We start from the raw sequence: 17,612 nt of genomic DNA on the forward strand, positions 1-17,612 counted from the left end.
TAAGCTCCGTTTTCCTAGACCGAGACACATTTTCATAATTTTATCATACATGTAATTGACTTATGCCAAGCGCATTTATCACGCGTGTTTCTACGAGAGCCACACATGGGAGTGTCTGATCCACAGACGGAATTCTCGTTAACTTGTTCAGGAGATCTAAACGCAAACACTGTAGCAAAGTCGTGACTTAGAAAGATATACTGCAGTCCTAGACCGTACAACGTTTATTGACGTTCAAATCTATGAACACACTTTATTTATTAAGCCCTTATTATGACCCCCGAACGGTTCAATCTAAAGAATTTGGCGAAGTCGGAAGTTTTCGTTGACTCCTCTCGACGACAATCGACCATTACGTGTCTGGTTCAAACCTTCAGCGAACATCGCATTTGATTTTGTTTCCATACCAACATTGGATTTCAGATAGGAGTTTACACCTCATCTGAACTCAAGAGTGCAATTATTGTAAATGAGGCGCTTTAAATAACTGTTTAGAAGTTAATCCCTGACTTGTATAATGATTAGTTATGAATTAGTGCTGATTGTGTCATTCAGTAAAAATCGGTTAACAGGCGGCTTGAATTGCTCTCTCTCGAGTTTTAATACTAAACGGGAATGTCGTCCCTTGATAGCCTTTCCACCTACTGAAAATGATTGAACCGCGCACTGTGAAAACAGAGCTTGATGCATGTGCCTCAAAAGCCGTTCTTGATTCGCCTGTGCAGTCCTTTTTGAAGTGCGGACTCCACAGGCTAATCTGGGACGAAGCTTAACGCACAAGCTTTAAAGCGGTTTTTCCAGAGCGATGCGCAAATTAAAGGGCTTCGAGTAGTAATCCACTGGTTTATATTATTTGTGGTGGTGTTAATAATGCAACTGATGATGCTCTGTTTATCCGCCAATTTAACTTTTTTATGCCTAGCGTCTAGAAACAAGAAACCGTCGGAGACGGGTGATGCTCCCCAAAGTTTTTTTGTCAAAATATTGCACTATATATTCAGATAAAAGGAAACGTCTTGAGGGCACAATAGTTGGGGGGACAAGATTTTTTTATAGAAAAATTCAAAGGGCCATAACTCTGTGAAAAATCATCCGACCAGAACCCGCTGATAATAATTATGCACATCTCCTGTTGGTAGTGAAGCTTCCCATAAAGTTTAATTGAATTCCGGTCATTAGTTGCTGAGAAATAGCCCGGACAAAAATTGTGCATGGACGGACGGATTAAGCGGCGACTATATGCCCCCCCGGAGCATAAAAAAGGCCTTGGCAAACAGCGTAGACTCAGATGAGACGCCGCATGATGCGGCGTCTCATCAGGGTCTGCGCTGTTTGCTTAAATGAATTTCTGTAAGAAGTATTCTAAATAAAGAAATAAATATACTTGACATCCCTTATTTAGGAAATAAATTGATCCAATTTAGAAGGATGTGAGAGTCCGCTAGGCATAAATAGGTTAAAAGGTGTTGATTTTATTATGCGTATGAATAATAGCGATTTTTTTTATTCAATATAATACATACAATGTATACATGTATATGCTCATACAACATAGAGATTGTACAAAGCAATAAAGTTCAGACATGTTATACAAGATATGCTAATATATATATTTTTTTAGAGAGAAAAGAAAAGAACAACTGAGGAATAGTTATGAAAAATGATGAGTTGTATAAAGTCGGAAGAAAGCATACTGGACTTGTGTGTTTTGTTGTATATTCACAATGATCTTGTAAGATTGAAAAATAGAAATAAAAAAATAAACAAAACTATTTTAGAAAGATAAACTAACATTAGAGTGAAATGTATGTAAGTGGACAAAACATTATGAGAATTTAATCCGATTCCATTTTTGTTCAAAGATTTGTAATGTGTCATTACTAAAGGCTATTTCTTTCTCAATCTGGATTTTTAGTTTAAGACTATGGACAAAACAATTAAAATTTGGTACTTGTTTTTTGTACTTCATGTTAAAGATAAAATATTTCATCAATATAAGAATAAAATTCACAATATTATTATAGTCTATTGATTTCAATGAGTTAATTCCGAAACTTACATTTAAGAAAGATAGTTTGACGTTTAGTTGCTGTTGTTCAAGAAAAGATATTAATTGATTCCAAATAGGCTGTATGTGTTTGCACTCCCAAAAAAGATGTTCTATAGTTTCAATGTTTTCACCGCAGAAGTCACACAGATTTGAGTTAGATAATTTGCATTTAAAGAGATATTTATTTGAAGCTATAATTCTACGGATGTATTTATATTGAAAATTTCTCAGTGTGCTTTCAATAGTTGCTTTATATGGCATGGTAAATATGTGTTTCCAATTAAGTTCATGTTCTCCGAAAAGGACTTGCCATTTATTTTGGATTTTGGAGTTTTCTGTAGGGTTTTTAATTTGTAGTGTGTAAATTTTTTTATTTTTTTTCTTCCAAGTATGTTTTCTACGAATGTTGTTTGAGTACATGGTGTATTATTTGTATTGATTTCAGATTTAATATGTATGGGGTGTGTAGTACTTCAGAAAATTATTTGAAGGTACTCCGTATATGTAGCATATATCATCAAACAAGTAGAAATCTTTAATTCTGTAGTCATATAACTGGTCGACATATTTAATGCTTCGTTCAAACCAATCTTTATAGAAAAACGTCTTATTGTTTGAAGTTATGTCTTTATTGTTCCATAAAATTGTTTTACTGTTGGTTTTGGTTTCTAGGTTATGAGTGACATCACTCCATGCTGATAGAACATCAGCTAGAAATATTTTTTCCTTTGCAATTTCATGTAAGAAAGTATTGCTGATGTTACATTCAAAGAGTAAGGAGTCACCATATTTTTTTAGGATTTTCTGGTAGAATAATTTCCATTTACTCGTATTGGTATTATCTAGGTATCTTTCAACCCAGCTGCATTTGATTGCATTAAAGAATAAGTCAATGTTCGTTAATTGGATACCTCCATTTTCTACAGATTGAATTAATTGAGTTCGTTTTATTTTATCAGGCTTATCGCCCCATATGAAATTAAATATTGCTGATTTTATATCGTTAACAATATCATTTGGTGGATTTGGGAGAACTGTTAATACATAAATTAATTTAGGAAGTCCAAACGTTTTCAATACTGTGTTTTTTCCCGATTAGTGTAAGTTTACTGTGATGCCATGATTTTAAGCAGTTTTTAAAGTTCTGTAATTTAGGTAGTATTATTTGTGAAAGTAATTTCTTACGTTGTGACTTCATCGGATGTCCAATTAAATTTCATTTCTTTTTTATATAGGACATTACTTTGTTTTAATTTACCTACTCGTAGCACAGTACATTTACTTTTGTTTAGTTTAAGACCCGATGTCATTCCGTAAAGGGTAAGTGACTCTATTAAGTTATGGAAAGAATCGTAATTGCCGTTTAAGAAGTAAGTTACATCGTCAGCAAATAGGGACTGTTTGATATCTTCATCATGTTCTAGTGATATGCCTTTTATGTGTTTATTTGATTGGATGTGATGTGATAGATACTCGATGCAAATAATAAATAGCGATGATGAGAGTGGATATCCTTGTCGAACCCCTCGTTCGATGTTAAAACTGTTTGAAAAGAAGCCATTGTTAATGATTATACTGTTAATATCGGTATAGAATAGTTTGACCCATTGAATGAGACTTTCACCAAATTTCATATTTTCTAAGCAAGAGAACACAAATGCATGATCAAGCGAATCGAATGCCTTTTCAAAGTCTGCAAAGAATATTAGACCAGGATGGTTTGAATTGTTGAAATAGTTTATGCATTCTTGGATAAGACGAACGTTTTCACCAATGTAACGTCCTTTTATGAAACCAGATTGAGATTTTGAAATGATTGATGGTAATATTTTGTTAATTCTGTTTGCTATACTTTTAGTTGCAATTTTATAGTCATTATTTAGTAAGCTAATTGGGCGCCAGTTTGATAAGGATTCTAAGTTTTTTCCAGGTTTTGGAATGAGTGATATTATACCTTGTTTTTGAAGCGTAGTTAGGTTTTTATTATTATATGATAGGTTTAGTGAATTAATTAAATGCGTCTTGATATCATTCCAAAATATTTTATACAACTCCATGGTGATGCCATCAGATCCTGGACTTTTGTTATTTTGCATTTCTTTTAGTGCTAATCTACATTCATATTCATTTAGTAATCCGTCACACAATAGTTGTTCTTCTTGATTTAAAGTGTGATGTTTATCTTTAAAGAGGGTGTTATTTTCAACATAGCGATTATTATACTGTGTATATCACCTTAGATTTTATTATTTTGAGACTGTCACTATGTGTCAAGTAACCCAGGTGGTTAAACCTTAAACTCCTTACGCTATCAGCTTGCCCAACATAATAGAATACTATGTTTCTTTATATTTTATTGCCATTTGATGTCAGTTTGAATAAGTGGCATTTTGCAGAGGCTGGAAGTAAACTCCTCTTCGTTCCGTTCTTCGACAAAAATTTACTGGAGCTGTCGAATGTAGTTCACTGTGAGGTTAGTAGAACCATAGTTCACTGTGAGGTTAGTAGAACCATTCAACGACCGACATTAAGAATTCGGAGACACAAATAGAAAGTTACTTACACAATCAAAATATTCAGCGGAAAAAAGAGACACCCAATTCTGACTGAGTTTAGTATTCTGTTTTAAAATCATAGTTTGAAACAATTTAATTTAACTATATTTGTCTATGCTGAGAAGTAACAATTCAGGGGATCACGGAAACATGCGGTATAATACCTAGATGATACTATGTCGTGGTGTGAATTAGCTCTGTGCAATGTTTACATAATTATCTTGAACTATCTTGTCGCCGGGTGAGTTTGTCTGACATGTGCACTCAATTGTTTGTATAATCAGGTTAAATAACAATTTGTATCAACTATCTACTAGATCAATAAATACGAATTACATGTATAAATGGTTTAATTTTGTTTTTTATGCAATAAGGTAACTTAGTCAGGGATCGGAACAAACAACAGCGGCAAATTATCGCATTTCAAGTATATTATAAATGTGTTTCTTCAATTTGCACACCTAATCTAGATATCCGATGACTTCGTTACCAATCCATTTCTTACTTCGCCATATCCCAGTGTTGACATACCCTGAGTGCCCCTCACTTAGCGGTCAATGCGTGTTGGAATCGAACGACGCTGTGGATCCATGCTTATATTTCTCATCGCGGTGAATACGTGCATGTGCGCCTCCTTCTGGGCAACTGGGCTTAATGCATGTGCGTAAAGTGGATTCCACACAGGCTAATCAGGAACGACACTTTCCGGTTCTATACAATTGTCCGCTTAAAGAAAGTATCTTCTACGGAAAAATTCAGTCTATACGGAAGGTGTATGGTCTGCACTGGCTAATCTGGGACGGCACTTTACGCAAATGCATTCCGTCACGTTTTCACAGCGAGGCTAATATCACTATCCAACTACAAGGTATATACGTGTTTGTATTTTCCGAGTGTCACTCACTACGCGGTATATCCGTGTTTGTATTTCTCGAGTGCCCGGCGGAAGGCGTCAAGGTCAGCGCGATGTTTGCAGACGAACTCGTCGTACATGTAGAAGACGGGAATGTCGTACTTGTAGAGGTCCCACCAGACCTTGTTCTCAGGTAGGGTGATGTCCACCTCCTCCAGCGTAAACTGAAAACGGAAACATACCATCATTTATGCATCGCTCATGGAAAAACTGGGCTTAGTGCATTTTCGTAAAAATTGCATCCCAGATTAGCCTGTGCGGTCCGCACAAACTAATTAGGTAAGTCACTTTCCGCATTAACTGGATTTTAGTTTTGAAGAGACCTCTTCTAAACAAATAAAAACACAATACAAATGGAGTTTCGTCCTTGATGAGTCTGTGCGGACAGGCTATTCAGGTACGACATTTTCCGCCTTAACTGGGTGTCCCTATGAAGAGACGTTCTTTTCACGTTTGGTTAAATTGACAAAATTGAAAAAAGTTGTTTCAGATTCGCAAATTTTCGTTGTAGTTATGATATTTATGAGGAAACAGTAATACTGAACATTTACCATGCTCTAATATAGCCATTTTATGCATCTTTTGACGATTTCAAAACCCGAAAATTATTAAGCGTTGCAACGCGAAACGAATTAATAATTTGGAGAGTTCTGTTGTTGTCGTTATATTTTGCGAAACTACGAGGATTACATATATAAAGTATAAAATACATCGGGCGTTGTATACGGAAGGATGGCAGAGTGGTCTAAGTGGCAGATTTTTTTATTCCAGTACTCCAGGGGTCAGTGGTTCGAGCCCAGCTGAGGGTTAACTTTTTTTTTATTTTTTGTAAATTTTATTCTTGATTTTTTACTGGAGCTGTTTAAATCCAATGTTAAAGTTTATCAATATAAAGCATTTAATGACAAAACATGCCAAAATCTGTGAAAAAGCCCCTTTAAAACAAATAATGTGCTTAAATGGGACAGTGCTGTCCCAGATTTGACTGTGCGGACTGCACAGGCTTATCTGGGACGACACTTCACGCACATGCAATAATCTTGGTTATCTGACAGCGACGCGCATGGTAATAGACTTTTTTAATTAAAGGGAGACAACAAAGAGGCGAGTAGTAGTACTTGATAGTACGTGAATTGCTTAACTTGGATAAATCAAAGTATTGACAGTACTGGTGTGACGATGCTTTTGAAGAGGATTGATATAAAAGCATCTATTTAAGTTTATCTACATCACCACAATTGTGTATGTGGGTACGAAAATTGTGTGTAGGAAAAAAATGGGTACGAAAATTTTGGGTACAAAAATTATGCCAAAAAAAATTAAGTACGTAAAAAGATTTGGTTACAAAAAAAATTTGGGTATGAAAAAAAAAATTTGTTACGAGCAAAAATTTGGGTACGAAAAAAAAATGGGTACGAAAAAAATTGGGTACGAAAAATGTAGTGTACGAAACAAAAATTGGGGGTACGGGGAAGTAGTACCCGTGGGGAACTTGATCCTTTCAGCGAAACTGGGAGGCGGGTTACATTCTCGATCAAATATAACAAGAAATATCTTTAAAAAGGTATTCGACGTGTACTTTCTGTACCACTTATCTTTAAAAAGTGTCTGTTACAGTAAAACGTTTGTGGGTTATAACATTAAGTTTCAGCATATAAATTCAAAACTTGACATGCTCTTAAATTACACCATGTTTTTTAATTTTTTAATTTCACATGTTTATCATACCAAACTTTATATTTCGTTGTTTCTTTTCCTAAGTTAATGATGCTATGTGTACGGACGTGATTTAACAATCCCATGTGCATGAACATATACTTTTTCTCTTTTGATTATTGTTCTTTTTCTCTAATTCAATAAGCTTAGGGATGTTTGTTCGTTAAGTACGGCAATAATTTTATGATGATTCCCGATCGAAAGTGGGTATGAGCACATAGTCGTAAGAGCACTTGAATACGTGAGTTCGCCCATGAACACATGGTAAAATTAACTAAATCGCCGCGGTATGACCTAATATGTGTTTAAAACAGCAAACAATATCCAACAAACGAATGAATTGTCAAACATAGTATGTGCACTGATGTGGCTCTGTAATTTATGTTTGAAAAGTTTATTAAATATGCAAAGTGAGACAGCACGCAGAAGAGCGAGTATCACAGATATAATACGGCTATTATGCTGTTTATATACCATAGTCGCTACAACGTTTACAAATGGAAGGTTCGAAATAATTCGTTTTCTTTACACTCATGATCGCGTTGAAAGTTAATTATACACGTTTTAATTCGCAATTTATTTACTGAATCACGACAAATGTCAAATACAATACAGAAAATGCATAGTTGTTTCATTGATCTATAAACATGTAATGGATTGAATATAACTGATTTAAAATGAACGTTTTTAAACTAATTTTTAAATCTTTTCCCAGAATATGCTGTCCTATTTATAGCTGAGCTTCCTATTGTTACAATTTTCACGGGACAAGTTCATAACTTCACCACACAGTATATGTACTCTACATTTTATTTACACACTACGAGAATAAATATATACACCAGTAATGTTTATTTGTTAACTGTCTTCACAATCTAGGTAAAATCCATTCTCTCTCAAACTGCCACCAACTCTCTTACAACTTGTCTCTTTACATCTCTACAGAACTGCTGGGAAATGTAAACAACGAACCATTAATTGATGACCACTTTATCAGCTCAATGGCCATTTTACAGTATGGTGTTGATCTCTGTCCTTTTTTTCCTGTGGTTGCGGTTGTTGACTGTTTCGTCCCATAGGTGTTTTCGGTGTTTTGGTCTTTTTCTGTACGCCAACTTGTCATAGAACTGTATGTGACCATTGCAAGGTGGACAATCAGGAACAGTGTCTCTTTGAGGTGTTTGACTGTCAGATGTACGCCACTTCACAACAACGCCAATAACTGGAACCTGCTGTTGGAGTTTGGCTGTTCTCTCCAGTGAACAGTAAACGCTGCTTAATTTTGCAAGACTTCCTTCGGCAGATGACACTTCACCTATCCTAGGGTTTCCGTCTAGCATTCCATAGTTGCTGTCACTCAACGTCGAACTGCGATCTGCATTTCGGTGGTCAGAATGTTTACGGAAGCGCAGTCGGGTTATCCGGTAGCGACGGTATTTCCTTATTCTGAATAATCCACGATATACAAAATACATACAGTCCCACAGCTTCACCATCTGAAGCAGTTGCAGCAAGAAAATCCACCTCCAGAATCCACATTCATTGAAGTTTTTTCTCTGAAAATTCTTGCTTTCGACGACCCATAATTCTGTGACCTCACAGAATTCCTTTTCCCATGAAGGAACTGCACCGTCGCAGAGAAAATCTGACCACTGAATATATTTCTTCAACACATGTCATACCCCGTACATTTTAATCATTCTAGACTAGCATGCTGATCATTACAATGTCATTCTTCGATTCACTTGAAATGTCCATATAAACATGCTTTCGGTCACTTTAATACCTCAGTTCTCAGTGTTTGAGTCCACATTTTCTTTCAAAATCGTGGGATTTAATTCCCAATGCAGCACCTTTAGCCGACGAAACATTCCTTGAAAAACTATTCACCAGTACTACAGGTACTTGATTATTTTTAAATTGTCCCTTGGGGATTAAAGTGTGCCCTAATGATATCCGATTGCTGTTAATTTGACTAAGGGCTTACAGTCCCAGGAGAAAAATTAATTGACTCAAGATGTGTTTTCTTTCAAGGCATTATGCACTTTGACTTCGATCAACACTTTCTTCACCATAGCATGTTTAAAGTCGCCATGTTGACAAAATGATGAGTACTTATCCAATTCCTTATGTGTTTAGGTCCTTATCACAATGCTATGATGAATGAATATGATATTCACTTTCCTCAAAAACGTGTTTAAGTCTTTATCCCGACGCTGCCACCAGTGTAACAATTTTCGAGGGGTTTAAGTTCATAACTTCACCACACAGTATATGTACTCTACATTTTATTTACACACTACGAGAATAAATATAAACACCAATAATGTTTATTTGTTAACTGTCTTCACAATCTAGGTAAAATCCATTCTCTCTCAAACTGCCACCAATTCTCTTATTACTTGTCTCTTTACATCTCTACGTTCAATTCTACTCTCTCCCAGCTTCGTGTGTGTTTGACATTTATTTACAGGTCGTCCAGCGTCTTCGCGACTACAGCTGTATCGACCTGCCCCTGTGACCCTTCAGGGGAGAAAATTAGGTCATATTATACATCAGAGCACGATGGCCAATGAGACCTTAATGTGACTAGATGCTTTTTTTAATGGTTTATGTAGTGGTTTGCCTTTTATCGAAATGGTTTTTGCAGTATTCCTATTATCTCTAGATTAGCATTATCCTTATTGGCATTAATGTTTATTCCTTATAGTTTGTGTGTGGTTTTTGTGCTCTTCGCCCCAAGAGGTGTTAGTGGGGGTTCGAGCGGGATACAGAGGGCGCCCCGATTCCAGAGGCGCCCCTGGTTCTTTTAACTGCCTGGTGTACAGCAACAATACACTGCACCCCGTTTAACGTCCCTCGCGGAGGACTACTCTCCCAGCTTCTCACTGCACCTGGCTTTTTATACAAATCTGTCCACCCTCCCAATATTTGGATGTGTGGAAAGACACTGATAGGACCTAACATTTAATTGATATTTATTATTGCAACTGTTGAAATATTTGACAAGCAGACTTTGCCGGCAACAAACCAGACTAGTCTTTATTATGAAATGATGACCACATGGTATCCTGTTCTGATAACACATGTCCACCATGCCCCCATGGCATCAAACAAAGCAGTCTAAATTGAGTTCATAAACTAAAAATTACAACACTATACCTTTATCAATGATAATCAGCAAGGTATGCCGATTAGAAAAATCTCAATCGGACTGGCTCGGTCTTTTACATTGGTTGCCATTGTGAAGAATTTTTTCGTGATATGATAACTTAGACGATGCTTCGTAGCATCGTCAAAAATTAAAGGGCTTACCTGTTTGCCGGTAAAATATATAAAATGAAATTGCTATAAGTTCATTATAATGCGCACGAAACGTTTAAGATATCGTTCACAAATTGAAACAGACATTACAGTATACACAAAATCAACATTACTTGATGAACAAGCGCGGGTCGGAAGACTGACCGCACATTGTTACACATATTTCGTTTGTTGTGCTGTGGGGTTATAACCATTTTACCACATATATGTCATTTGTTTATAACATGCTCCCCATGTTAAATAATATCTTATGCTATATGTGACCAGAGTAGCTCAAGGCAACATGAGGCAGAGCATTCGCGCAGACTTAAGCTATCCTGTCTGCTCATGAGACCGTAAAAACTTGTGTAACTAAAGCGGAGAGAGTAGCTCCCCCTGACCAGTTTGCACTTCTGCTCAGGCTGTTGTGGAGCTACCTGTCCGCATATGACATAAGATCCAGTTTTGCATGACACACGCACAATATCACAACGAACTATAATATGCTAAATGAAACAACAATCGTTCAGACCATTAATTTTCCGCTCTCTGAAAAGTCTAAGGAAATGGTTAAGACATTTCCTACATAAGGAAATGTTTGTTTACACTTTACTTTTAAGCATATTTATTAGAAGCACGGGCCACTTTCCTTTATCATGAAACGACTAATTGATAAATCAAGCCCTATTTATGGGTATCAAATATTGGAGACTTATCAGTTTTTACCCGGTACTGATATATCTGCAAACGCATCTATCATTATAAATGAAGATTGAAATGATGGATGGAATATGGTGTCCGACCTTGTAACCGAAAGAGTTGTGTTAACAAAGTAGTTCCTGTGTTCCATGGATGCTGAGCTGTGGTTATTCCGGCAAAAATGACTAAAAAATATCGCTACAAAACAAATAATGCTCTTCTTCAATTGAAATAAACTTAATAAATATAAAAATGAAACAGATACCTGCTAACAGATTGATGGACTTATTAACATCATAAAAGCATTTTGTCGTTGCTAGGACAATTATTTTGGGGGGTATCAAGTCAATGCAATTCTCAAGTATTTACAATTGAGCCTCGTTCTGACAAAACCGAGGTTAATTCATGTGCGTTAAGTGTCGTCCAAAATTAGCATGTGCAGTCCGCACAGGCAAATGAGTGATGACACTTTCCGCTGCCATCGTAAAATAAGTCTCTTAGTGAAAATCCAGATTAAGCGGAAAATGTGGACACTGATTAGCTGAACGATAATCTGCGACGACACTTTGCGCACATGAATTTAGCCCCGTTTTCCCTGAGCGAGGCTAGTGTCCCACCAAGTGTCGTATAGGTTCCAGTGCCTCTTTGGCCTCTTCGCACAGCTGGCAGTTGTCCTTCGTGAACAGATAGACGCGCGGGAGCTCACTTCCGGTAGTCGACATACCACGTACTTGTGTCTGTAATGGATTCAATATTAAAGGACAGCTGTAAAGACAAATCAACAAATGTATGATTAAATTCATTTGAAAACTGTGTCTATAAATTATGTAATATACACTGAAATCACATGGAACGGTCCCATTGATAAACTGCGATTGACATACGAGTATGTACATTTAAATAAATAGCAAAAATATGATTAAATAGTTTCAATAATTCTATAATTTGCCATATGTCTTTTATTTCTGTAGAATATGTATCACCAAAGGGGCCTTTTCACAGATTTTGGCATTTTTTTAACTTATTCATAAAATGCTTTATTTTGATAAATGTAAACATTGGATCATAAAAGCTCCAGTAAAAAATCAAGAAAACAATTAAAAAAAGGAAAAGAACATTGCCCGGAGCAGGTTTCGAACCAGTGACCCCGGGAGTCCTGCCAGAGTCCTGAATTAAAAACGCTTTAGCCTACTGAGCTATTCCGCCGAGTACCTATTCTAGACGTATTTTAAACCTTATATAAGCAATCTTCGTAGTTTCACAAAATTTAACGACAAAAACAGAACTCTCCAAATTATTCAATCGTTTCGCGTTGCAACGCTTTATAATTTTTAGGTTTCAAAATCGTCAAAAGATGCATATAATGGCTATATTAGAGCATGGTTAATGTTCAGTATTACTGTTTCCTCACAAATATCATAACTAAAACGAAAACTTACGAATCTGAAACAACTTTTTTCAATTTTGTCAATTTACCAAAGCGTGAAAAGATCCCTTTAAGGCGCAATAATTATTTCCCTCCAAACCCGATCGATCTTGTTTTTATGCCGACCAGAACATTTTAAGGGGTACGTTTGTTATCATAATTTCGTAATTTATTTGAACATATAAATGAATATTGAACAGAGAGTTGGAACATTTGTGTCATTGAATATCTTTACAAGCGCGGGAAATAGCGTGTGCTTGTTAAAAAAGCTTGCCTCCTTTCCTATCCTATTTAGTCATTGATATTAGTGGAAAATGAGATACCTTTGCCCTACTTGTAACTAATATATTTGAACCGTAAGATACAGTTTGTGGTAAGTCAGGTAAGATAAGTGATTTTACAGAATTCTGATAATTTCCTCAAAGTTTGCTATCAGTAAGCCAAGGGGCAAATGAGCGCCAACCCAAACGTATACCGATGGAATTGAAATTGACGTAAACCAAAAGGGGCCTTTTCACGTTTTAGTAAATTGACAAAATAAAAAAAGTTGTTTCAGATTCGCATTTTTTTGTTTTAGTTATGATATGTATGAAGAAATAGTAATACTGTACATTTACCGTGCTCTAAAATATCAATTATATGCATCTTTTGACGATTTGAAAACCTGAAAATTATAAAGCGTTTCAACGCGAAACGATTGAATAATTTGGAAAGTTTTGTTGTTGTCGTTATATTTTGTGAAACTATGAGGATAGCTTATATACATAAAAAATGCATCTTCTTATAGCATGAGCACGGATGGTCGATTGGTCTAACCGGGAGACTTTTTACTCCAGGGGTCAGTGGTTCGAGGCTAGTTGAGGTTTACTTTTTTTCTTTTTATAATTTTGTTCTTGTGTTTTTAATGGAGATTTTTTTGTCAAATGTTTAAATTTATCGATATAAAGCATTTAATGACAAACTTCAATACATGCCAAAATTTGTGAAAAGGCCGTTTTAAAAGTCTTAAGCCGCAAAACATAACCAAGATTTCAAATGTAATAACGCATGTTCATACAGCATCACAACATAACAATATATGGGACTTCATAAAGGAAATGGTGGTTCAATAATACCAGTGTGTATGTTTCCATTGATATGTAAGCAAAGGATTTACACATTTTTTTCAGATACATAAACTCATAAATGGGGCGTTTTTCCTAGCAATAATTATAACACGGGATAATACACGATATACTACCGATATTAGTTACCGTGTTAACTGGTCGGTAAACAGCGCAGGAGCTGCCGCTAAGCAAAGTGCACCGGATCGTTGTACGTATGGTTCTCCCGATACACGTGATGTGTTGTACACGAACACCCAACTGCGTGGCAGAATGTGCAGTTGTGTTGGCTTTACATTGCAGCAACAATATGGACCCTGAAAGTGTGAGAAAGGCAAAGAATGGTAAAAATATCAACGTGACTGTTTAACCCGATTATATAAATTACTTCCAGCGTTCCAGCGCGCCAAATGTTTTTATGTAGAAAAGCTTGTGATTCTCGTTCGACGATGTACAAAACATGGTTACAGAGTATTGTTGCTGACCGGAAGAAGGAGTGTCTCAGTTAGTCTGTTCTGCAAAATTGGACGATGTACCCGATAATGTTGCCTTTTGTGGATGTTATAGCAGGGCGGAGGTAGGGGTCAGATGGGATATCAATCTTGTTGTTAGTGATTCTATTCATCGAAGTGACCTCAGTTGTTTGACGCCTCTCTTGAAGGGGCTGCCATCCGATGTCAGCTATTATCTGTGAGCTGCTTCTGGTGGTCCTGTAATCGCCCTTTCACGTAGCGAGCAGCGCGTCTCTGGACGGCTTCAAGCTGGTAAATATATGCCCGAGTGTAAGGGTCCCATGCAGTAGCAGCCAACTCCAGTGTTGTCCGCACTAAGGTGGTGTAGATACGTGCTTTTAGGCTAGGTGGGCAGCTGGACAGGCTTCGCCTCAGGAAGAAGGGGGAGAAAAAAACAGGGGGAGAAAAGACCGTACACCCTTCCTGGTGACCCCGTCAACATGAGGTTTCCATGACATGTTGTCCGAGATTGTAACTTATAGGTATCTGCCTTCCTTTACTGCCCAAGCTTCTGCCCATATTTACGAACTCTGCCTTTATTGGTTGCTGCTTTTTCGAGATATGCATGACTTCGCACTTTGAATGATTGAAAGACATCGGCCAGTCTTGCTCCCATTTTTGTAAAGCATCCAAATCGAGCTGAAGTATTGCTGCGAGCTGAAGTATTGCTGCGTCCTGTGTGGTCTTGATTCTTCTGTAGAGCAGGGTGTCGTCAGCATGGAGCAGTGTTTTCGAAGTTACTGTTTCTGGTATGACATTTATGTAAATCAGAAAGAGCAGTGGTCCCTGTGGGACGCCTGATGTGACTTCGGCTGAGTTTGAGATCTGCCATTCTACTAGGCACGTTGGCTTCGACCAGTGAGGAAGCTTTCTATCAAGGTAAGGACATATCCTCTGATTCCATAGTGACTCAGTTTCATGATGCGTCGTTGGTACGGAAAAAATCGAAGGCTTTAGAAAAGTCCAGTAGTATTGCATCTGTGTGTTCCTCTGCATCTAGAGATGCAGCAAAGTCCTTTAGGGTGAGGATAAGTTGTTGGTCGGCTAGAATTTTGTGTTTGCTTAGGTGAGACATGACATGGCTGTGGATGATGAGTTCCATACGTTTGCAGCATACGGATGTAAGGGTGCGATAGTTAGCTTGGTTGCTCCTTAGTTGCAATAATTCAACTCTAAGCTTTATAGCCCAATTGGCTGCTTAGAGCCAGAGCCGCCATAGCAAAAATTATCAAAGGCTCTGGGAGTCCGTTTATATGGACTAGGTTGCTCCTGTCCCCTTTCTAGAAGACAGGGGTCACGGAAGCTGTGGTCCTCAGTGGTGAACACACTGCTAAACTGCTGGTTGGTTAAGTATGGTGGCCTTTATTTTGGGGTCACTGCCTTCTCTCTTCAGTGAGGAGACACCAGAGCTGTCACAGCACTTGCTCTTTTAAGTTTATGAAGAAATAGAGTTTCTTACCATGATCATCCGATGTCAAGTTGTTAACGTATGTTTATTACAACAAAATAAACCTCAGCGAACAGGTGTTACAGCAATCACTAGACTAGTAGTAGTACGAATATGCTAGTGGTCGCGGTGGTGTAGTGGATGAGGTGTCCGCCTAGCGATCGGGAGTTCGTGGGTTCGCTACCTACTGGGGGAGCGTTCTCATTATCTTCTCTATAGACACCAAGTACTGGTTCTTCCCAGGAAACGGACTCGATAATGTCCATATCTGCCTATAATGCTCGAAAAAGCGTTTGGCAGTATGTATACATAAATAGATAGAGAACAAAATCTGTCATATTGACTCTCTTTTACGTTATTTTGTTTTGTGAGAAATTGCAACCTTTTTATGCCCCCCTTCGAAGAAGAGGGGGTTTATTGCTTTGCTCATGTCGGTCTGTCTGTCGGTCCGTCCACCAGGTGGTTGTCAGATGATAACTCAAGAACGCTTGGGCCTAGGATCATGAAACTTCATAGGTACATTGATCATGACTCGCAGATGACCACTATTGATTTTGAGGTCACTAGGTCAAAGGTCAAGGTCACGGTGACCCGAAATAGTAAAATGGTTTTTGGATGATAACTCAAGAATGTATACACAGCCAACAGGGCGAACTCTGAACAATATAACTGAAGCAACTGGTCTGTAATCCTAAATCTATAATTATCAGTCCAATGAAACATCATCCTTTGAGTAAAATAAAGTGGATCAGTAAAAATAAAATCAGAATATGATTTTTTTGTATATTTTGTATATTAAATATTGTGTAAATGTTTAATTTTGTTGATTAATATAAATATAAGCAGGACAGGGGAGGTAATACACTATTATGTCTTTCTTATATACAGGGGAAACAAATGCAATAAGTTAAAATTTCATGTTTAATGAATAGAGGATATCACCCACCCCCCATTTTTTTTTTAAACATCATCTAATAAATAACCACACCCCACATTAAACCCCCCTCTCACCCCCACCCCCCCCCAATTTTTTTTAAACATCTAATAAATAACCCCTCCCCACATTATACCCCCTCTCACTCCCCCTACCCCCCACCCCTATCCCCACCCCCCCATTTTTTAAAACATCTAATAAATTACCACACCCCACATTATACCCCCCTCTCACTCCCCCCTACCCCACCCCCCCCTAATTTTTTTTTAAACATCTAATCAATTACCCCACCCCACATGATACCCCCCTCTCACCCCCCCCCCCCGCCCCCCCCACAATTTTTTTTTAGACATCTTATAAATTACCCCACCCCACATTATACCCCCCTCTCACTCCCACCTTGATCATGACTGGCAGATGACCCCTATTGATTTTCAGGTCACTATGTCAAAAGTCAAGGTCACAGTGACTCGAAATAGTACAATGGTTTCCGGATGATAACTTACATTAGGTCAAAGGTCAAGGTCACAGTGACAAAAAATGTATTCACACAATGGCTGCCACTACAACTGACAGCCCATATGGGGGGCATGCATGTTTTACAAACAGCCCTTGTTCAATAGAAGTCGATGCCGTTTAGTTTACAACTGAAAATTAGAAAGAAGTGTACCTACTTGTGCCAAATAAGCGCGAAATTGTCTTGATGTCCATAACCGTCCTCTATCTAGTTTAAAATGAAAATGAAAGTAGTAAGTTCTCGTTCTTCAAACTGAGCAACAGTCTTCCAATCATAATGCGAGTACTAGCACTTCCTGTCAACCAAGAACGAACATGTCAGAAATAGTCCAAGGATTAATGATACTCTTTTCAAGAATGTACAATAAATACATTTACTAAACCATACAAGATTAAATAACGTTTAGTACGCTTATGAATTTGATGAAATAAATATGG

General features: G+C 37.4%; 1 protein-coding gene across 1 annotated transcript; it reads right to left on the minus strand.

Moving 5' to 3' along the window:
* Positions 1-4,937: 4,937 nt before the first annotated feature.
* Positions 4,938-17,492, minus strand: LOC127877730 (glutaredoxin-like protein C5orf63 homolog). Its single transcript, XM_052423911.1, has 4 exons — positions 17,333-17,492; positions 13,916-14,082; positions 11,854-11,973; positions 4,938-5,682 (listed from the first exon to the last, which is right to left on the minus strand). The coding sequence occupies exons 1-4, from the start codon at positions 17,367-17,369 to the stop codon at positions 5,509-5,511; spliced, it is 498 nt and encodes a 165-aa protein (XP_052279871.1). The 5' UTR covers positions 17,370-17,492; the 3' UTR covers positions 4,938-5,508.
* Positions 17,493-17,612: the final 120 nt, after the last annotated feature.

This window comes from Dreissena polymorpha, chromosome 4 (genome assembly GCF_020536995.1).
Source record: "Dreissena polymorpha isolate Duluth1 chromosome 4, UMN_Dpol_1.0, whole genome shotgun sequence".
NCBI lineage: Eukaryota > Metazoa > Mollusca > Bivalvia > Myida > Dreissenidae > Dreissena > Dreissena polymorpha.